Raw genomic sequence first — 22,317 nt, forward strand, 5'->3', positions numbered from 1 at the left:
TGACAAACCTAGACAGCATCCTAAAAAACAGAGACATCACCTTGCCAACAAAGGTCCGTATAGTTAAAGCTATGGTTTTCCCAGTAGTGATGTATGGAAGTGAGAGCTGGACCGTAAAGAAGGCTGATCACTGAAGAATTTATGCTTTTGAATTTTGGTGCTGGAGGAGACTCTTGAGAGTCCCATACATAAATAACATTCTCTGTCACCTAGGAATTTCAGTCTGGGTTATCCCCAACAAAAAGGATTCTTTTTTGGGGGGAAAGTAGTTTTAAACATTCCCGCCGCCCCCCATTCATTATAAATCATTTCCCAATACACTTTTACCTTTTTACATGTCCACCACATAAGAAAAAAACATTCCCTCAGCTTCTTTACACTTCCAACACATGTCTGATTCTCTTTTATAAATCTTAGCCAACCTACTCGGAGTTAAGTACCATTTATGAATCATTTTCAAATAATTCTCTTTCCATGAATAACATCTAGTAAATTTTCAGGTCACTTTTCCAGAGTTTCTCCAAGAGGTTGAGATTTATATTGTGTTTTATATCTATTGCCGAGTGTGTCACTGGAGCTTTAACAAGCTCGTCTTTTGTTTCCCATTCTAGTAGAAAATTATACATTTTAGACAAAAAATTATCCTTATTTTGAAAATATAAGCGCAACAACTTTGCCAAATATGCACCAATATGTTGCCCTTGTCCGTATGGTCGCTAAATCAGTGACACAGGTCATGGGGTGGGGGATACTCCCTAGGAAAAATATTGTAGAAATTATATATTGGCTTGCAAATATGAAAATATAACAATGGAGCCCCAATGCTCAGCGTCCTTTGGAAGAGGCAGAATCTCTCAGGCAGCTGTATGCATGGGGGCAGGCGATAGACAGAAAATAGGTGGGAACAGAGCTGGAGCCGATGCTTACTTTTGTGGTTTTATTTGCAGAGAAGAAATGTGATCAGCGAGGACTTAGAGGAGTTCTGGCGGAATAGTTTTGTGGTGATATCCCTTCACCTTGTCACCCAGCACGTCATTCTCAGGTTACCAGATCTGTAAGGGCCATGAGAAAACAGAGGATGACTGATGATTGTTGGAGCTCTAGAGGACGATGCCACTCTGACTATAGCTGCGGGAAGAAGTATGGCAGAGTCTATTGCTTTTATGCTCTCTGGGTGAGGTTGCACTGGGCATGAATGTTTTCACCTAGAGAACGGCTTGGGATATATATTTTTGTCTACAGCCAGAGGAGCAAAGCTTCTCCACAATGAAGCTCAGCTTTGCCTTTAGCCTCTCCTTGGTTTTTGCAGTGGGAATGCTTCATGGTAAGAGAATTTTTCCATATCAGGGAGGCATGAAGGAGGGTGTTAGGGTTGAAATATGGCAACCCTGCTACAGACACTCAACAATTTCAGTATGCAGAGATGCAAATGCATATTTTAATAATTCTAGGAAACTAGGAGGGTGCCACTACATGGCAGCGTAGTCTCATGGAAAGAAACGGGGTTAGGACAGAGTTTTAGCACCTGAAGATTAACCTCCATGGTTTACTTTTAAAGAACTCTGGAAACTGTATTTTTGGGAGGTGCGAAGAATTCTTTTTTAGCAATCCCAGCCCCATTATTGAACTACAGTTTCCAGGGTCCCTTGACTTGCAGCTGTTTTACATTTCTATGATAGAAATGGCACCAAGTGCTTAACAAACTATCCCCAACAACCAACCTTGCCTTTTAAAATGTATAATACTATATACTACTGCAAATATCATAATCGGCTCATGTGGCTCTGGAAGTCAGAAGCCAAATACTGTAAGTTTACAATGGACGATGTAAAATAAATATATATGTTTTATACAGTTGCTAAGGCAGCACAAGGGAAATATGCTCAAATGCTCTTTAATGAGCTCTTTGAAGACTATTCAAATGCTCTCAGACCAGTGGAAGATACAGACAGCGTACTGAATGTCACTCTTCAGATCACTCTCTCCCAAATAAAGGATATGGTAAGTAAAAGAGGTCTATATTCTACAGATGGAAAGCCCCTGATCTTGTCTGTCAATTTTGAATTGCAGAGGCTTAAGGACTTTTGTTTTTATCTTGCTGCTTCTACGTACTTGAAGCATAGCTGTCAACTTACAGATTTGAAAATAAGGGATCAGCAGCCAAAATAAGGGATCAACAATTACTTTGATAAAATACATATTTTGTTGCGTGCAAATGGCTTTAGATACCTATTAGGTCCATAAATGACCATATAGCACATATTCAACACAAAAAACCAGCAACAATTTGTTATTGACAGAGGACAGATGGACATAGAAAGGGCCCCATTACTTTCAGTAGCTTATTTAAGGGACATCATCAATAAGGGACAGCAGCGGGACATGGCGCTGGGATAAGGGACTGTCCCGCCAAATAAGGGACGCTTGACAGCTATGACTTGAAGGAAGACTTTGATATGGTTTGTTTCTCTTTTTCTTTGCTAAAATCCCATGGTTCCTTCTCTGACGCACTGAAAGGGAATTACAGGCTGAAACTTACATTGGGTTTTGTTAGGATCTGTAACACGCCTGTCATCCTTGAGCTGCCTAGTTTATGGTTCTAACTGCAATACTCTATTGGTTTTTTAAATTATAATTGAACATACATGCTATTTTTATAACCTGAGACCTTATGACAAAGGGTGGCTAAGAAACAGAATAAAAAAAATCCTGTATTAATGTTAGTAATGCTCTCCGGTTTTCATTTTCCCATGTAGACAATTAAGACACTTACTCCTTATGATAAGAAGCAGTAGTTGAGCTACAAGTGAGTTACTTTTTTTGTTACGTGATTATATCAGGCCAACACAGAAATACCACATTTTTTTCTCTATAAGACTCACTTTTTCCCTCCTAAAAAGTAAGGGGAAATGTGTGTGCATCTTATGGAGCGAATGCAGGCTGCACAGCTATCCCAGAAGCCAGAACAGCAAGAGGGATTGCTGCTTTCACTGTGCAGCGATCCCTCTTGCTGTTCTGGCTTCTGAGATTCAGAATATTTTTTTCCTTGTTTTCCTCCTCCAAAAACTAGGTGCGTCTTGTGGTCTGGTGCGTCTTATAGAGCGAAAAATACGGTATATATTGATCACAATCTAAAGAGGATTCTCTCTGCCCGGTTGCCCCATATTCCTTCCCTGGGGTGCAATCTGAGAAGAATATGGGTATTCTAATTATATTGGTGGAGCAGATTGTGGAACTCCTTCCCTTTTGTCTCAGTTAGTCATGCCTACATCCTGTTGAAATCAGTGTGTCAGGGGAGCTCAGTAAACCTAGCCCAAACTTTGCCAACCTGGTCCCTATCAGATGTTTTGAACCACAACTCCTATCAGCCTCACCCCAGTCGCAGTCCAAAACAAAAAGCAAAATCTGACTTAAGCAATATATATGACTGAAGATACTGCTGAGCTCTGGCTCCTCTGTGTGATACGTTTTTATGAACACCAAAAAATGTATGCAGACCACAAATGTCTTTGCAGATGCATATTTTAATAATTCCAGGAAACTAGGACTGCTGCAGCCACCCACTGTGTCGATGCATGATGGAAAACTGCCATCATGACGTGACAAAGAAAGCACAATCTATAATTATGTCACTGAGGTTCTAACTATGTCAACTTTTCTGTGAATCAGCTCTGTGTGTTGCCACAGAGCAGTACATTCACTTTTAGATCTACAACATGTTCCAAAATAACCTTCTGGATGTGTTGACTTGCAGACATGTTCGTGCGAGAAGCTTTAGCTGATTGTCAAAGCACATGCAAAATGTCCCAGGTTTAATTCTGGACATCTCCTTTTTTATTAGTTTTTTATTTATATTTTTCAATTTTACACATTTCATTAGTTTTACAATCAATTTAACATTTCCAAATTTTGTCTTCCTTTCCCCTCTTTCTGCGGTTCCTTAAATTATTATTATTTATATCTTCTGCATTTCCAAGTTCATTTAACTTGCTCATTTATTTATCTGCTGTAAATATATACTCTTATAAAACTGCAGCTTATTACATTAATCCCGCCAATGTTCTTATCTGTTTACAATTTATCTGTAAATATTCAATAAACAATTTCCCTTCTTTTATAGAACGTTTGTTATCTTGATTTCTTTTTCTTCCAGTAAGTTTCACCATTTCTGCATATTCCATAAGTTTTTGTATCCGTTCTTCTTTTTCTGGGACTTCTGCTTCTTTCCGTTTTGGGGCAAGTAACATTCTTGCTACCTAAATTTCTATACAATTTAGGTAGTTCTGTCCCTATAATTCCCCAAAGAAAGGTTTCTGGGTTGTGGTTTTTATAAAAGTTATTTTGAACATCCTTTTCAATTCATTATATATCATTTCCCAATAAACTTTAACCTTACTACAAGACTACCACATATGATAAAAAGAACCTTCTTTCTCTTTACATTTCCAGCGTTGGTTTGATTTAGATTTATACATTTTTGCCAGTTTGCTTGGAGGTAGATACACCACTGATATATCATTTTCATATAATGTTCTCTTAAAAGATTTCTTGTTGTTTAGTCGTTTAGTCGTGTCCACGTCTTTGTGACCCCATGGACCAGAGTACACCAGGTACTCTTGTCTTCCTCTGCCTCCCGCAGTTTGGTCAAACTCATGCTGGTAGCTTCAAGAACACTGTCTAACCATCTCGTCCTCTGTCGTCCCCTTCTCCTTGTGCCCTCCATCTTTCCCAACATCAGGATCTTTTCCAGGGAGTCTTCTCTTCTCATGAGGTGGCCAAAGTATTGGAGCCTCAGCTTCAGGATCTGTCCTTCCAGTGAGCACTCAGGGCTGATTTTCTTAAGAATGGAGAGGTTTGATCTTCTTGCAGTCCATGGGACTCTCAAGAGTCTCCTCCAGCACCATAATTCAAAAGCATCAATTATTCGGTGATCAGCCTTCTTTATGGTCCAGCTCTCACTTCCATACGTCACTAAATTTTATATCCATATTCCACAATCATTCCCATGCTTCCATATCTATGTTATGAGCGATATCTATTGCTAATCCCATACATCTCCAGACAGGACCTTGAGATACTGTTTTTCAAGGGAGCGCAACCTATGGCTCCTTACATGTTTTTGGGTTCTTAGCTCCCATCATCCTCATCCAGCATAGCCAATTGTCAAGGATGATGGGAGTTGTAGTCCAGAAATACCTGGAGGGCCACAGGTTGCCCACCCTTGGGGTGGACAATATGTGGTCTGATTCTGTATAAGACTGCTTCCTATGTTCCTAAGTTTAGGCCTCCTGTCATATTCCAGGATGAGAGAAACCAAATTTTGACTGCCTACCTATGGATTCGACAAACATGGTACGATGCCTATTTGAAGTGGGACAAGGATGAATATGATGGGTTGGATTCTATCCGAATCCCCAGCAATCTGGTATGGAGACCGGACATTGTCCTTTATAACAAGTAAGTTTGGCCCGGGAAGGTTTCTTACAAATGTGCAAGCAAGAATCTAGCGCTATGCTTATTTATCTATTCATTGGTGGGGGGAGTGAAGGATCTGGGGCCAGCTTGCAGAGAGAAGTTGCCTGGGGAAAGTGATAGTTGTGTACCTTGTGTAAATTGCATCCCTTTTGCAGTCAGGAAGAGGTGACCGCCAGGCATTTGGAAACACAAATTGGCCGGCAAAAAGTACCATATTTTTTGCTCTATAAGATGCACCAGACCACAAGACGCACCTAGTTTTTGGAGGAGGAAAACAAGAAAAGAAAAAATTCTGAATCTCAGAAGCCGGAACAGCAAGAGGGATCACTGCGCAGTGAAAGCAGCAATCCCTCTTGCTGTTCTGGCTTCTGGGATAGCTGCGCAGCCTGCATTCGCTCCATAAGATGCACACACATTTCCCCTTACTTTTTAGGAGGGAAAAAGTGAGTCTTAAAGAGCAAAAATTATGGTAGTTCTGGTTTCAAATGATCTTGTGAGCTTAGGCCCAACAAGCCACCTACGGTCACCTTTCATCTGGTTGAATGATCAACTCATGAAATCTTCACTTGCCCCAAGCTTTTATTTCCTTTGGTAGGAAATCTAGGTTATTTCACAACACTTGTGTTACTTCCATCAGACATCTCTAGTCACCAGATAGGTTGTTGACACATAAAATATTTTCTCTTTCATCTATGTAAGAAAAAGGATGTGAAAATTGCACGTGCCTATACCGAAAGGTGTTTGAATGCCACAGTTTCAAAAGTGCTAAGGAAAAGCTCTCTCATGGTCTGGCAGACAGCCAGGCATGTCATGTTTTGAATCTGTTTATTAAGGTAGCTCAATGACAATTCACACCCTGGCCATTTCATTCCGATATTGACTCTTGAGTAAAGTCATTCAGAAGGTATTCAAACTCTAAACACCTTATATATTGTCTTTTATGTGGGCAGTATGTTGTTGATGTTATCCTTAGTATTTGTGAAGCATAATTAGAATCACAGAATGGTAGAGTTGGAAGGGACCCCAACGGTCATCTAGTCCAACCCCCTGCAATGCAGAAATCTCAACTAATGCATCCATGACAGATGGCCATCCAACCTCGGCTTAAAACCCGCTCACATAAAAGTGAAATGTGGTTGCTTGTTCAGCTTCATACATCTTCAATCGATTTAAAAATCTGCTATTAAGCACATTTAAAACTGTGGTTCTGCCTTTCACACATGCAGCTCACAGTGGGACAGAGGCTCAAAAGCACTTTACGCAAGATGTGTGAAGCCTGCTTTAGTAAAATTATAGGTGAGCTGAGATGTGAACTGGGAGCTTGTGGCTTCCATCCAGCCTGCCTTGTGCTGTTATGGGAGCGTGGTGCTGTGGTCTAAACCACTGAGCCTCTTGGCCTTGCCGATCTGAAGGTCGGCGGTTCGAATCCCTGCGACAAGGTGATTTATCTGTATATACTTATTGTTTTATATGTGTTTATGGTGTTGTTGTTGTTGTTTTAGGGCTGATGATGACTTTTCCGAGCCCGTGAACACTAACATTGTATTGAGGCATGATGGCAAGATTACTTGGGATTCACCGGCTATAACAAAAAGCTCATGTGTGGTGGATGTATCTTACTTCCCCTTTGATAGCCAGGAGTGCAACCTCACCTTTGGCTCTTGGACCTACAATGGTAATCAGGTAGATATTTTCAATTCTTTAGACAGCGGCGACCTCTCAGACTTTATAGAAGACGTGGAGTGGGAGATTCACGGCATGCCGGCTGTTAGGAATGTGATAACCTATGGCTGCTGCTCAGAGCCTTATCCAGATGTTACATTCACCCTTATTTTGAAAAGGAAATCATCTTTCTATATATTTAACCTGCTGCTTCCTTGTCTGTTGATATCTTTTCTGGCTCCACTGGGATTCTACCTCCCAGCAGACTCTGGAGAAAAAGTGTCTCTGGGGGTCACTGTTCTACTTGCCCTGACCGTGTTTCAGCTAATGGTTGCGGAGAGCATGCCGCCTTCTGAAAATGTGCCCTTGATCGGTAGGTATCTGAGCGTTTATACTTTTTACGGGCAAACAGCGATTATGTACTTGAGCTGTGAGGGGTCCGTTATTTGATGATGTTGTTGCCTGCTATGGAGCAAGCCAGCCCCTCTGGAATAAAGTGGTACCTTGTTTCTTGAACTTAATCTGTTCCGGGAGTCCGTTCGGCTCCTGAAACCGTTCAAAAACCAAGGCGTGCCTTCTGATTGGCTGCAGGAGCTTCCTGCGCTCAAGCGGAAGCCGCGGCGGATATTCAGCTTCCGAAAAATGTTCACAAACTGGAACACTTACTTCCGGGTTTGCGACATTTGGGAGCCGATTTGTTCGACAACTAAGCCGTTCGAGAACCAAGGTACCACTGTATGTGATGACACCAAACTCACTTCCTTTGCTGTAACTCAAAGCCAAACGTAGTCTTTGGGCTAAGATGTCACGAACCTTTCATACAATAAATAAACTTACATATCCAATTCATTTCCCCTTATTGGATACAATGTGGCAAAACTTAGCTTAAGTCCCATTGATTCTGATGGTTCTACTTTAAGCAAGATTTAGTCTGTGCTATGCATTTATTTAAGTTCCTCAAATGTGACATAATCCTAACATTTGGTACAATGCATTGCAAAAATTGTGGGACGCGGGTGGCACTGTGGGTTAAACCACTTTGAGCTCCTTGGAGGAGAGGGACAGAAACGTAATAAAATAAGCAATTAAACATTTAGAACAACGCAGTGTTAAACTCCTCCCGTGATTGCTTGTTGTTGTTAATTCAAGCATTTGAGCCGTCTTTTCTCCTCACCTCATAGGTAAATATTACATTGCTACTATGACAATGATCACAGCATCCACAGCACTGACCATCATTATAATGAATATCCATTACTGTGGATCAGGCGCCAAGCCTGTCCCACAGTGGGCGAGGGTGGTCATCTTGGACTACATGTCAAAGATCTTCTTCGTTTATGATGTTGGCGAAAACTGCACAAGTTTGCAACGTGTCAAAGAGCGGGACCCAAAGGTGGAAAAGACGAATAGCGCTTGTCGAAAAGACCAAGACAGATACGAAGGGACAAGGAGGCCACTTGCCAAGATCCAACACAGCAGCCGTGACCTCAAAAAGAAGCCCCCAGATGATGTTTGTGACGGCAGTGGAGTCCCGGGTGAAAATGCCAGGGATATTGTTAGTTGCTGTTCCTGCTACAGAATCCTGATAAAGAATATTGAGTATATCGCTAGCTGCGTGAAACGCCACAAAGCCAACCACGCCAAAGGAGTGGAGTGGAAGAAGGTAGCCAAAGTGATGGACAGATTCTTCATGTGGATCTTTTTCATCATGGTCTTTTTCATGAGCGTTTTGGTCATTGGCAAAGCACTTTAAGGAGAAATGCAACCAGGGCCGCATATTCCTCAAATGCCCCCATGTTATATTAAAAGAGCTTCGCCCGTGATGAAAGTGGATGACATGTCTCCCCCAACCCTAGAACTTCATTCATAATCGAGTCTTCTCCAATTCCACGTGGGGCAAAACATGTGCTTTCAGGATGAAGGTCTGCGATCTGAACCACACCTGACTTGGAAATAAACTGCACGGTACTTCCTTCCAAGTAAATGAGTAGAGAACAAAAGTGCATATGTTTATAGTTTTCCCTACTGTGATGGACATTTCCTGAAAGGAAGAAAGGAACTATAGAAGTCCAATTATCTCCAACAAAAACCAGTTTGGTCAAGGACAGAGTCTTAGACCTGGATCAAGGAGGCTGATCTCTATATGTACCTGTCTGTCTGTCTGTCTGTCTGTCTATTTCTCTCTCTCTCTCTCTCTCTCCTTCACTGAGCTTGTTAGATGGTTTCGTGCAAGTTTCTATCCCTTATTCTCTCTCGGTTTCGTGCAAGTCCCTATCTCATTCTCTCTCGCGGTGGTGGTCAGGATAAAATTAGATGACTGTACGTTAAGCTCGAGCTCATTGGAGAGAGCAGGTCTGATAAATACCATAATGAATTCTTGCATTGAGTGGGTTCTATGATTCTATTATTGTACATATCCACATTCACCAGCTTGACATCTCATCGTCCAATTATGATAGCTATGAAAGATGCTTAGATTAATCATGTATCTTGCCCCTTGTTACTTGTTTGTATAGTTAATGTAAAAAATAAACAATAAAAAGCAATGCCTTTTAAACCAGCAACCTTTTGAAAATTTATAGATTTAAGGTTTACTTTTAAACTTACAGCTTGCAACATCAACTTCTTTTAAATTTTTTTGGTCCTGCTTAAATTTGTCTAGCTCTTTCTTTCATTCTTTTCCTTTTTTCTCTGCTGTCCTTTCCCCTCTCCCCTCTCTCTATCCTTTTTTTCATTTTTCTCCTTATGCCTCTCTCCAGATCATGGAGAGTGGCAACTCATGTGCAACCCAACATGTGTGAGGGTGCAACCCACGAGTATTTAAAGTGAATTAGGTATGTAATGTGACTGTAGAAGTGCCATATTCCTAAAATCTTGTTTTGTGTGTGTCCAACTTGTTTTGTGTGGCTTTTAATTCCTCCTGTGCTACTTGCAGGACAAAAACCTGGAAATGTGTGTTTGCCTATTACATGGAGCCCATTCAATGAATTCAGGTTTTATTACTGCAGCATGCTGCAAATCTGCAGATGCAGCCTAGGTCATAAACTGATGCTGTTAAGAATTTCCATTCAGCCAAGTAAGGTACCTGTGTTGTAGGTTTGGAAACCCTGATATTCTAGACAGACAAATTCAGGGTGGCACTGAAAAGAGATCGCAGTCCAGAGGTCATGCGATAAAACTCATTTTCATAATTGTTGTAGCTAGTGGGGAGCACGCTGGCAAAGCTGTCATTTAAGATGCCATGGAATCCAACCGAGTTTGCAAAGCTATGCCTTTGTCATTGTCGTTTGTCCCTTCCACCCCACCCAAGATCTCTTCGGAGGAAGGCAATCTTGGACGATCGTATAAATGAAACATGGAATTTGTAACGGTAGGCTTGGCCTTTTGTGCAGAATAATTAAAGATGTAACTGTATCGGGACTCTCATGTATAATGCAAGCCCCAAAGGACAGGTCGGATGTTAAAGGAGCATGCGGCGAAGGGCCACATTAAGTGCAAACTTATCGATTACAAGGGGTTGAAAAATACCCACTTTCCTCTTTCACAAAGAGGTATGAACCTTGAAACGGGTATACCATAACCAAGAGGCATTTATAACTGGCCACGTGGGTACAAAGCAAGCCTATCAGTCTTCCTAATACTGCAGGAGGCATCAGTAGGATACTGATTTTTATAACAAAATGAGTCAGGGTGCTTCTTCTTTGGCGATTCCTCGTAGCCGAGTAAGATTGTCTTCCATGAACACAGTTTTAAGAGTGAGTCCATACGTGACTGTGGGGGCCAATTCTGGATCCACACATCCTTCCACAGTGGGGACATAGTTTCTGGGCAGGAGTTGATCACGGTGAGGGCTTGCCAAGCATGCCTTCCTCTTAGCACGTTTCTCCCTTTTGTCCTCAGTTCAAGTATCTTCAAAATCCATGACACCTTTGGTAAAGGCTGTTCTCCAGTTGGAGCTCTTGCAGGCAAGTGTTTCCCAGTTGTCAGTGTTTATACTACATTTTTAAAGATTTGACTTGAGAGAGTCTTTAAAACTCTTTTGTTGATCTCCAGCATTACGCTGTCCATTTTTAAGTTCGGGATAGAGTAGTTGCATTGGAAGATGATAATCAGGCATCCAAACAACATGACCAGTCCAATGAAGTTGATGTTGAAGAATCATTGCTTCAACACTGGTGATCTTTGCTTCTTCCAGTACCCTGGCATTAGTTTGCCTGTCTTCCCAAGTGATGTGTACAATTTTTTGGAGACACCGTTGATGGAATCTTTTGAGGAGTTGGGGATGGCATTTATAAGTGGTCCACATTTCACAAGCATACAGTAAGGTTGGTAGTACAATAGATTTGTAAACAAGCATTTTGGTTTCTCTGCTTCGCCCCACCCCACAGCTTCCTTTCATGGCATGTTCTCTACCCTAAAGTCACTTTTCCCTCAGCTAAGCTCTGATTCCAGGAGGTTCATGCTCACTACACAAACAGGAGCAGACAAACCAAAGGGACAGAAAGGATGGAGAATACTCTATGGTTTATGTGTTCATGATTCTTGGGGGACCGCCTATAAGATTCCAGATAAGTAGGGAATTGTCACATCGTCCAAGCTGGAACGAACTTTGCAGGTCATTTAACAGGTCATTTAGTCCAGTGTTGGGTCCCCAGATGTTGTTGGACTACAACTCCCATCATCCCCTGCAGTGGCGTAGCAAAGTCAGGTGGTACCTGGTGCGGAAAATTTCTTTTTTTTAAAATATGATATTTATTGAAAATTTTTTAGAATTACAAAAGAAAACAAAGCAGAAAAAGAAAAAGAAAAAACAAGAAAAAAACAAACCACATCAAACAATACAAGTTCAAAAAACAAAAATACACCACAAACACTCAAAAACAAATCTATCATTCTCAAATCCTCAACTGTCATTACCTTCTTTCTTTGACCTCCCCCTCCTCCCTTTTTTTGTATCCTGGTTATTAATTGTCGCAGCAAATCCTTTCCATATTTCATAATATTCTGTCATTATATTACCTTAATCTATTTTAATCTTATCTTACTATAAAAAAACCTTAAAGCTTAAAACTTAAGTCTTATTTTTACCAACTTCTCATAACCATAATATTCTTACATAATTCTTTAAAAATTTTTGCTAAAGCCAAGTAATTTCGTTCCAACATTTTTCTAACATTCATCAATTTTATACGACAATCCTAGTAATAAAAAGAAAATAAGAACAATCCAATCTTCATCCAACGTCCCTTCCTCCTGGTCCCGGGTTTTGTCAGTCCTTTTTATCCCATCAATCTAGCGCATTAACCTGGCTATCTTGTATCCGAGGCCCTTAAGTCTCTTCCATGTCCCTTCCGGGCTCTTCTTCATATTTATAGCTGTATTTTCCTTTGTCTCCTGCTCCTTTCACTTTAGCTAATGGGGCCTCCTGCTGCCGCCGGAGCATGATTTCTGTTCTTATCCTGAAGCAGGGAACGCCGCCTATGCAAAGACCGCCAGTGATACACAAGGGGCAGGGAGACTAGGCCGCCGAGAGGCTCTGGGTGGCATAGCCCCGGTGTCCTGTTGGGGGCAGGCATGTGTGCGGGCAGCATGTGGGGAAGCTGAGAGGAAGCACCCCCAGCTGGAGGCACCCATAGACATTTCAGTTGCCACACAACTGGGGTGGGGATAGGGCAGGAAACAATAATATTGTGCATTTCAAATGTTTGTACATAGCACTAGCAAAGGTGCAAGAGCCTGCTGGTGGTAAATATGTACAGTGGTACCTCAGGTTAAGTACTTAATTCGTTCCGGAGGTCTGTACTTAACCTGAAACTGTTCTTAACCTGAAGCACCACTTTAGCTAATGGGGCCTCCTGCTGCTGCCGTGCCGCCAGAGCACGATTTCTGTTCTCATCCTGAAGCAAAGTTCTTATCCTGAAGCACTATTTCTGGGTTAGTGGAGTCTGTAACCTGAAGCATATGTAACCTGAGGCGTATGTAACCCGAGGTACCACTGTATTAGTTCCTTAGTTTAAACTTTTTCGCTTTGAAAACTAAACAGGTTCCATCCTTGCCCCTCTGTCAGCTGCATAATGTTGATGTGCAGGCGGAACAATGCATGTTCTAAAATGCGTTTGGCCACTAGGGGGTGAATGTGCACTATGCTCTCTCTGCGGATAACAATTTTTAAAAAGATGCACTCCTTTGGGATTTAATTTTGGGTATTTGCTGGATGGCGCCATCGAATAGGACGGTTTTGAATCCTTATCTCAGTTTAGAAAACATGTGGATGCTGTCACTAATTGTCCCTAAGTGTTTTGTTTTGAATTGGGAAGCCACTGGTAATCTCTGTCTTTCTAAATATACAGATAAATAAGGCAGATGCAGTTATTTATTTATCAGCAGTTTATTTGGAATGTAGGATGACACGAAGCTGTTTTATTTTGTCAGCTGCCTTTTTCTGTCCACGTAGCCCAGAAATGTGTGCTCTGGCGGGCAGCACCAACACAGGGTACAAGGCAGAGGCCTTTTGCATCATCTGCTACATGAGCCTTTTAACTGGAAATGAAAAGAACAGCACCTTCAAAGCATGTTCTCTGCCACTAAGCAATGGAATGGTTAAAAGAAAGAAAGAAAGAAAGAAAGAAAATCAGGGAAAAGAAGAAGAGTATGAATCTACCTCAGCCCAGAGAGAGGGAGATCTCCACTGGAGAAGCTTTACTGTGGCATTTGAAATCTTTATCTTCTCTAACACATACACAAAAATAGGGTGGCTGTATTTAAAAAAGTAAAAACCAGGAGCTTTTTTCAGACAAACCCCAAAATTGTTGAGTTTTTGGTTTTTCTACAAAACACCAAAAAACCTAAGATGCAAGACAAAGCGCTGCCTTTCGGAAATCCCCCCCTGGACGTCAATTATGTCTTTGAAAATCCTGTAATGTCCAGTGATGTATGGCAGCCAGACACAAAAAGGTCCAGAAGTTGTCATGTCGTACACATTAACCTTTTGAAGCACATTTGAGACACGTTCCTTCCCTCAAAGAATTCTGGGTGCTGTAGTTTCTCTAGAGCTGCTGGGAATTTAAGCTCTGTGAGAGGTAAACTGCAGTGTCTACAATTCTTTGAGGTGCGTTGGATGTGCTTTAAAGGGATACTGAGTACACAGCCAGGGTAAGGCTGCAACAATACTATGTGCCGTTACTTGGAACAAGGTCCACTGAACTTGGTGGACTGTGCTTCTGAGTAAACATCATTGTTAGGACCAACACAAAGGTCCTAATGTAGCCTAGCCTTCCAATGACCCCATAGGATCCTGTGTTGTATTTGTAAGCCGTTTTAGATGGGAGGTTTTAATTCAAAGTGATTTGGGTCCCATTGACTCTGAACTCAGCTACACAGCTGCAAATAAATCGTTTTAAGTCTGTTTAAAATGCAAGATACAAACGTGACACTAGATGGCGACAGTGAGCTACGGCAAAATTCAATGTATTTTTCAAAACTTTTTTTTTTTTTGTTTAAGCATTTTCGCAGCCTTTTTTTGTATGAGTGTAGGGACAAAATTCAATTGAAATCCCTATGCTGTGGAATCAAAACCCCAATCTGATTGGCTAGATTAATCCAATAACCCGATCTCTGCCGCTTGATCTTATAAATAACAGCAACTGGAGAATGCTTTCAATCACGCCTCCCTTCACTTCCTTGTTGGGCCTTATTTTGTATTTTTGTTGTTGTTGTTCTGTTCATCCCGGGTGAGAGGAAAACCCCATCCTGGATCAGGGAGGCAGGACTGTGTTGGCTAAAATCCAATGACTGCAAATGGTCTATGCTCTCAGTTTGTTTTGCTGCCGCACCGAACAGCTCTAGAGACACGCAAGTTGCATTATGTGTCAGATGAGGAATGAGGGAAAAAGCATGGAGTGATTTCCCTTTTCCCTGCAAGGCTGGTTCCAAGGCGCTGGCTAGCTCTTTTCAGCTGACGTGAGCTGATGGGAGGATTTGAGAATCCGCCTTGCCGGCCACAGGTGAGCAGAAGCCCCTCTTGGGCTTGTCGAGAGGCAGAGCAAGTCATGCGGCCGAGCCGGGCAGCTGAGCAACCACGTCAGCAGAAAGGCGAACTTGGTAACAGGTTGATATTGCGGTTGCTAGAATCAAGGCTGCGAAAAGCCTGCCCAGAGCCTGCCCCACACCGGGGAGGCTGCCAAAACAAACAGAGCCTTGTGCAACGTACAACAGAGTGCCCTTGCACTTGATCTCTTTCTTTTGCAGAAATCAGTCTTCCTAGAAACTCCCTCGTGGACCAGATCTTCTTCACCCTGGGACACTCTCAGAAAACAAGTTTAGTTGAATGAGGAACTCTGCTTACGGAATGAAGCATTCTTGTAATTTTATTTGCCCTGCTTTCCTCTGTTAATCTTAAACTCTCTCTCTCTCTCTCTCTCTCTCTCTCTCTCTCTCTCTCTCTCTCTGTGTGTGTGTGTGTGTGTGTGTGTGTGTCTTGGGCTACATGCACACATTTGCAGCGCATTTCAAGCATACACCCTGCTCCGAATCCTGGGAACTGTAGTTTGCCACACACCAAGCTACAGCTCCCGGCACCCATAACAAGCTATCGTTCCCAAAATAATTTGGTGGTGTGTGTGTGAGAGAGAGAGACATGTTTTGAAAGTGCTCTAAATCTGTGGTGCATATGCAATCTTGTGGTGGTAAAATCAAAAGCTTAAATGAAAGTGAGATGCTTATAATTTCCGAACATGTTCCTGTTTTAATGGAGCTGGGTGGAGGAATCTCAAAATCTGCTTGATAGAGCTATCGTGCAATAAATAAGCAGAGCAAAAGTTCTTTTATGCTCAGATTGACACAGTAAAAGGCAAAAGGAAAGATTGGATAAAACAATACATAAGATGTTGTTTTTCAGAGATTGTGGATTAGTCTGATCGGTTAAAGAGTCTATTTACTACATCCACTACCACATTAATACAAGGACTCATGGTGATGTACATAGTTCCCCCTCTTTCATTTTATCTTCAAAACATCCCTGTGAGGGAGATTAGGCTGAGAATATCCCAATGAGCTTTGCATCTGAGTGAGAATTTGAAATCTGGCCTCTCTGGTCCGAGTCTGACACTCTTAACGGTTAGGGTTGAACCACAAAACTGATTCTCAAGTTCCCAAATTATTATATTATGTAAAATGCATTTTAATGGGGAGAACAGGTGAAGACAGCTGCCTAAGAGACTGGTACGCTGTTGCCAGTCAGAGAAGGCACTACAGTGGTACCTCCGGTTACATACTTAATTCGTTCTGAAGGTCTGTTCTTAACCTGAAACTGTTCTTAACCAGAAGCATCACTTTAGCTAATGGGGCCTCCCGCTGCTGCTGCGCCGCCACCGCGCAATTTCTGTTCTCATCCTGTTCTTAACCCGAGGTACTATATCTGGGTTAGCGGAGTCTGTAACCTGAAGCGTGTGTAACCCGAGATACCACTGTACTGAACTAGATGAACTACTGACTAGTCTCAGCATAACTTAAGGCAGTTTCATATCTTCTTTGGCGATCACTCATAGCCAAGTAAGATTGTCTTCCATGAACACGGTTTTAACAGTGAGTCTGTAAGTGACTGTGGAGGCCAATTCTGGATCCATACATCCTTCCACAGTGGGGACATAGGTTTCTGGGCAGGAGTTGATCATGGTGAGGGTTTGGCAAGTGTGCCTTCCTCTTAGCACATTTCTCCCTTTCCTCCTGAGTTCGAGTGTCTTCAAAGTCCATGACACCTTTGGTAAAGGCTGTTCTCCAGTTGGAGTGCTCACAGGCCAGTGTTTTTGAGTTGTCGGTGTTTATACTACATTTTTAAGATTTGCCTTGAGAGAGTCTTTAAAACTCTTTTGTTGACCACCAGCATTACGCTGTCCGTTTTTAAGTTCAGAATAGAGTAGTTGGTTTGGAAGACGATAATCAGGCATCCGAACAACATGACTAGTCCAACAAAATGGATGTTGAAGAATCATCGCTTTGACACTGGTGATCTTTGCTTCTTTGCACTGGCATTAGTTGGCCTGTCTTCCCAAGTGATGTGTAAACTTTTTTGGAGACATCGTTGATGGAATAGAATCTCATATCTATCTATCTATCTATATCTATCTATCATCTATCTATCTATCTATCTATCTATCTATCTATCTATCTATCTATCTATCTATCATCTATGTATGTATGTATGTATGTATGTATCATCTATCTATCTATCATCTATCTATCTATCTATCTATCTATCTATCTATCTATCTATCTATATCTATCATCTAAAATAAAGGCTAATCCATTGTGAGAGTTAGAAACTAGAAATCTTTCTCACACACAAAAGCCACAGTCCATCACATGGTTAACTACAAGCACAAGCCAGCCCATTAAGTTTGATGGATTTAAGTGCTGGATCGTGGCCATGAGAGATTAACAAAAACAGCCTTGTCAGACTTTTATCGCCAGCTTGCTCTGGGAGCATTTCCAGCTTTTCATACGTCGACTTTTTCTCCCGAAGCTACATCTCCTTAAGAGCAATTTTATCTCTAGTGTGCAAATTACTTAATTGCATGCTATTAAAATAAGAGATTCCAGTTGGAGTACAAAGCTCCAAGGTTCAAAGTTGTAGGTGGTTGGGTTTTGTGTGTGTGTATGTGTGTGAAAGAAATTAGGTGAAAATCTTATCGGCGATCTGTAGGACAGTTTGAAGTTTCGTTTCACTTTGCCGCATGAAAGCTCAACAGATTCTGTGTTGTGCAACAAAGAATCTAGGTTTCATATTTTCAGAACTACAAGTAACACTCGCTCTCTTAATACTGGCTGGGATCCAGCATTCCCCCCCTTGGATCCCCGCAATGCTATATCAAAAGCTGCTTTTAAAGTTTCCTCACCCAGATGCATAGGCTTTGGGAAGGCAACGCAAGGGCTATGGGGTGTGTGCAATGTTGTCAAGGGCCTCCAAAAAAAGGCCTCAAGGGCCGCATGTGGCCCTTGGGCCACGCATTAAACAACCCTGCTTTATAGCATGAAGCCATCCCTGAAATTTTGATTGCGGAACTCCTGCTCAAACGTGCGTGTTTCCCCAATAGAATTAACAAGGGTTCCTTAGTGCCAAGAGAGTCTGATCTCTGAATGTTTTGGGAGGGGGCTGTTACTGATCTTACTGGGTCCCACCAGGAAGTTTGGCTGGCAGGAAGCTGTGCCACTCTGCGTGGGCACATTGCTTTAAACGTCTTGCGAGCAACTCAGTGCCATGTGAGATAATGGCGTTGCTCCCAAAACGTTCCAGGAAGTGCAACTGAGGGGCCTGTGAGCAGCACAGCATTTTTGTTAAGTTAGAAAAGCAGGGAAGAAATAAGAAACCTTTGTCTAGCTTGTAAGATTCATAAAAGTAAATCAGCAGCTGCCTCCTTAAGATTTCAGAAAGAAATTGCTCCTCACCCCCCCCCCTGTGTTCTTTCAGGAGAGTTATGTTTTGTAGGGTGCCAAGTAAAAACCAGGACACCCCGAAAGTGTTGAGCAAAAGCTACGAGAATTTTGAGTTCTGCAGCTGTTTTTGGCATTTTTGGCATGATTTAATCCCCGTTGTCAGTTTTCCGGGACATTTGCCCGATTTCCGAGAAATACAGTGGTACCTCGGGTTAAGTACTTAATTCATTCCGGAGGTCCGTACTTAACCTGAAACTGTTCTTAATCTGAAGCACCACTTTAGCTAATGGGGCCTCCTGCTGCTGCCGCACCGCCGAAGCCCGATTTCTGTTCTCATCCTGAAGCAAAGTTCTTAACCTGAAGCACTATTTCTGGGTTAGCGGAGTCTGTAACCTGAAGTGTATGTAATCTGAGGTACCACTGTAATCCAGGATGATATTTTGGGGGGAGAATTCCAGGTCATGTCCTGGACAATCAGGACGTATGACAGCCCGAGTCTGTAGCAGTGGGAAGAATGGAGTTAGGATTTCTGATTTCCTGCTTGGATAACCACTTTGCTACATGCATAGCTCAATCCAGGTTGGAATAAAAAGTGTTTGGACCACACATTAATTAACCACAAAACTGTCCATATATCCTTATTATCATGCAATCATGGTGATTTGTGCTCATGATGGTATCAGGGTGGTTACACACAATCCCACTTTCAAGACTGCTTCCACTCTCAAAAGTTTTGCGCCAGCGGTATCGTTGCCCATTCGTCCAGATCTGGCGCTTCTCCAGCTGATCATGAGAACTCTAAACCGGGGAAGACAAATGAGTGAATGAAAGGAAAGCAAGAGTGATGGAGAGCTGGACTTTCCAGATTTCCCTTAAATCCAAGCTCAGCCATGAAGCTTATTGTATGGCTGTGGGCGGGTCAGCATCTCTTTTGGACGCAGAGGTTCTTGCAAAGATAATCCAGTATCTGCCAGCCTAAGTTTGGAGGATGGAACGGATGCAAATGTGATAAATAAGATCGCTCCCTTTGGTTAGCAGTTCTGGGGCTCGCTTTTCATCTGACCTGGGACAATACTGTCGGGGCACAGAATCTACTGCAGACCAGATGAAATAATGTAATCAGTTAATAGCCCTTTTCCAGCCATTACCTTTGCTCAGTGAGGCAGTAAACACTGAAACAAAAACCACATTACCTACCTAACCAATTGTTCTGTTGTGCCAGGAGTGGTTTAGTCATGCTGACCACATGACCCGGAAAGTTATCTGTCGACAAACGCTGGCTCACTTGGCCTGAAAGCGAGATGAGCACCGCAACCCCATAGTCACCTTTGACCGGACTTAACCGTCCAGGGGTCCTTTACCTTTACCTTTTTACCTTTAAGCAGATATGTTAATAAATTCCCCAGATGCACTGCACTAAATCTGTGTAGGCATATTTTTAGGTGATCAATGGGGCTTACCTTTAGAAAGGTGTGTAGTACAATGTGCCCATTAATTCTGCAATTGATTGTAGTATATGAATTGCCCTTAAACCTTCTGTCTCATTCTTACAGAAAGGGAAGCTGTTTCTCATTCCTTTTACACCAAGCTGCACCCAGAGATTTGTGGTCTCCCATGCAGTCAAGCCAATGAATCTTTAGACTTTGGACTCTTTGGGCAATTTATCTGTGTTTCCTCTATTATGGTTGTACTTTGTAATCAGTCTTGGGTCTCTGATGTCTCACATCTGGGAAGGTAGCCTGGTGCTCCAGGGTGGCTGAACTAGATGTTCCTTTCGAAAAGCAAATTCAGGGACACGTTGACAAACTGGCCTGAGCCCCACCCAGACCTCTTCCAGAGTCTTAGACGGGGACATGAGGAAGCAATGAGCTACTAAATTCTTAGTGATATACCGTATTTTTTGCTCTATAAGACTCACTTTTTCCCTCCTGAAAAGTAAGGGGAAATGTGTGTGCACCTTATGGAGCGAATGCAGGCTGCACAGCTATCCCAGAAGCCAGAACAGCAAGAGGGATTGCTGCTTTCACTGCGCAGTGATCCCTCTTGCTGTTCTGGCTTCTGAGATTCAGAATATTTTTTTTCTTGTTTTCCTCCTCCAAAAACTAGGTGCGTCTTGTGGTCTGGTGCGTCTTATAGAGCGAAAAATACGGTAAATACAAGCAGTCTGAATTGTACCAGTGTAGTAAAAGGACTAGCTCTCCAAACATTTGGTTGATAGTCAACACTTTTAGAAAAGGAGGAATGCAGCAGGCTGCCTGCTGGTGATGTTGAGCCCCAATGATTGGAAGGTGGTGGGACTGGTAATCTGAGAGCGTTGGTGGAGCCAAGATGTTAAATACAGTCAGACCTTGATTGTTGAATGCCTTGGCTCTCATACGTTTTGGCTCCCAAACGCCACAAACCCGGAAGTGAGTGTTCCGGTTTGTGAACGTTTTTTGGAAGCCAAATGTCCAATGCGGCTTCCGTGGCTTCCGATTGGCTGCAGGAAGCTCCTGCAGCCAATCGGAAGCTGCGACTTGGTTTTAGAACCGCTCCAGAAGTTGAACGGACTCCCGGAATGGATTAAGTTTGACAACCAAGGTACCACTGTACTAGAGTTTCTGAATCCAGATAGGTTTATCACACTGCCATATTCACCCCATTTACCTGAAAGTGAGCAGCAACAATTGAATAGAATTGACTTCTCAGTAGACAGGGTTAGGATTACCCTCAGAAGATTAATTTGTGGTAATCTATCCAATTCCTGGGGTAGCCAACCCTGACCTCAGTGGATTTGTGTCTGTCTGAATGAAGGAATATCTGTTCTACAAATCTGTAGCTGTATTGTATCAGTTTAGCGATATCAGTTTCCTTCCCAAAATTCCTGGTGTTCTCCCTTAGCTTTGTTTAGATTTGGCCTTTGTATATTTGGATAGTCCTACCTGGAAAATGGGCTTGGCGAGGTTGGAGAATTCATAGAATCAAAGCGCTGGAATCATCAAGTCCAACCCCTGCAATGCAGGGATATGTAGCAGTGTAGGGATATTCAACTGTCCCATATGGGGATAAAACCTGCAACCTTGGTGCTATCAGCACCACGCTCTAACCAACGGAGCTACACTGGAAGTTGTCATTTGGTGAGATTGCTGAAAATGTCCGTTGGAGGTCCCCAGTCTCCCTCTCTGAACTACAATTCCCAGAGGTCTGATTGCTACGTCAGTCTGTATGTGGCATGACCTTTGCTGTGGTCTAAACCACTGAGCCTCTTGGACTTGCCGATCAGAAGGTCAGCAGTTCAAATCCCCACGAAGCAGTGGGCTCCCATTGCTCTGTCCTAGTTCCTGCAAACCTAGCAGTTCGAAATCACACCAGTGCAAGTAGATAAATAGGTACCGCTGTGGCGGGAAGGTGAACGGCGTTTCTGTGTGCTCTGGTTTCCGTCACAGTGTCCCATTGCGCCAGAAGCAGTTTAGTCATGCTGGCCACATGACCCGGAAAGCTTTCTGCGGACAAATGCTGGCTCCCTCAGCCTGAAAGGAAGATGAGCGCCGCAACCCCAGAGTTGCCTTTGACTGGACTTAACCATCCAGGGGTCCTTTACCTTTAATCATGACCTTTGATGTGATTAAACTGCTCCCTGGTTTTCTGTTAAGCTGACTTGGCTTCCATGCTAGCTGCATGTTACGCTCCTTGGGTATCGAGAATGAAATTATTGGCTCTACAAAGCTGCCCTTTGTTACTTTTATTTACTAAATCGTCTCCTTGCGGGTT

General features: G+C 42.5%; 1 protein-coding gene across 6 annotated transcripts in view; it reads left to right on the plus strand.

The window, feature by feature from the left end:
- The window catches only part of CHRNA9 (cholinergic receptor nicotinic alpha 9 subunit), a 35,424-nt gene extending 25,708 nt beyond the window's left edge, over positions 1-9,716 (plus strand). For 4 of the 6 annotated variants that reach the window (XM_081208940.1, XM_081208943.1, XM_081208941.1 and 1 more), the window contains 5 exons: positions 948-1,324; positions 1,856-2,001; positions 5,303-5,457; positions 6,978-7,510; positions 8,319-9,716. In XM_081208940.1, coding sequence (XP_081065066.1) covers positions 1,267-1,324; positions 1,856-2,001; positions 5,303-5,457; positions 6,978-7,510; positions 8,319-8,890 — 1,464 coding nt within the window. In that variant the 5' untranslated portion in view covers positions 948-1,266 and the 3' untranslated portion in view covers positions 8,891-9,716. Of the gene's footprint in view, positions 1-166; positions 1,325-1,855; positions 2,002-5,302; positions 5,458-6,977; positions 7,511-8,318 lie in introns of all 6 variants that reach the window. The other 2 variants (XM_081208944.1, XM_081208939.1) reach the window with 2 other exon arrangements.
- The last annotated feature ends 12,601 nt before the right edge of the window (positions 9,717-22,317 follow it).

This window comes from Podarcis bocagei, assembly GCF_964188305.1.
Source record: "Podarcis bocagei genome assembly, chromosome: 9".
NCBI classification, from domain to species: Eukaryota; Metazoa; Chordata; class Lepidosauria; order Squamata; family Lacertidae; genus Podarcis; species Podarcis bocagei.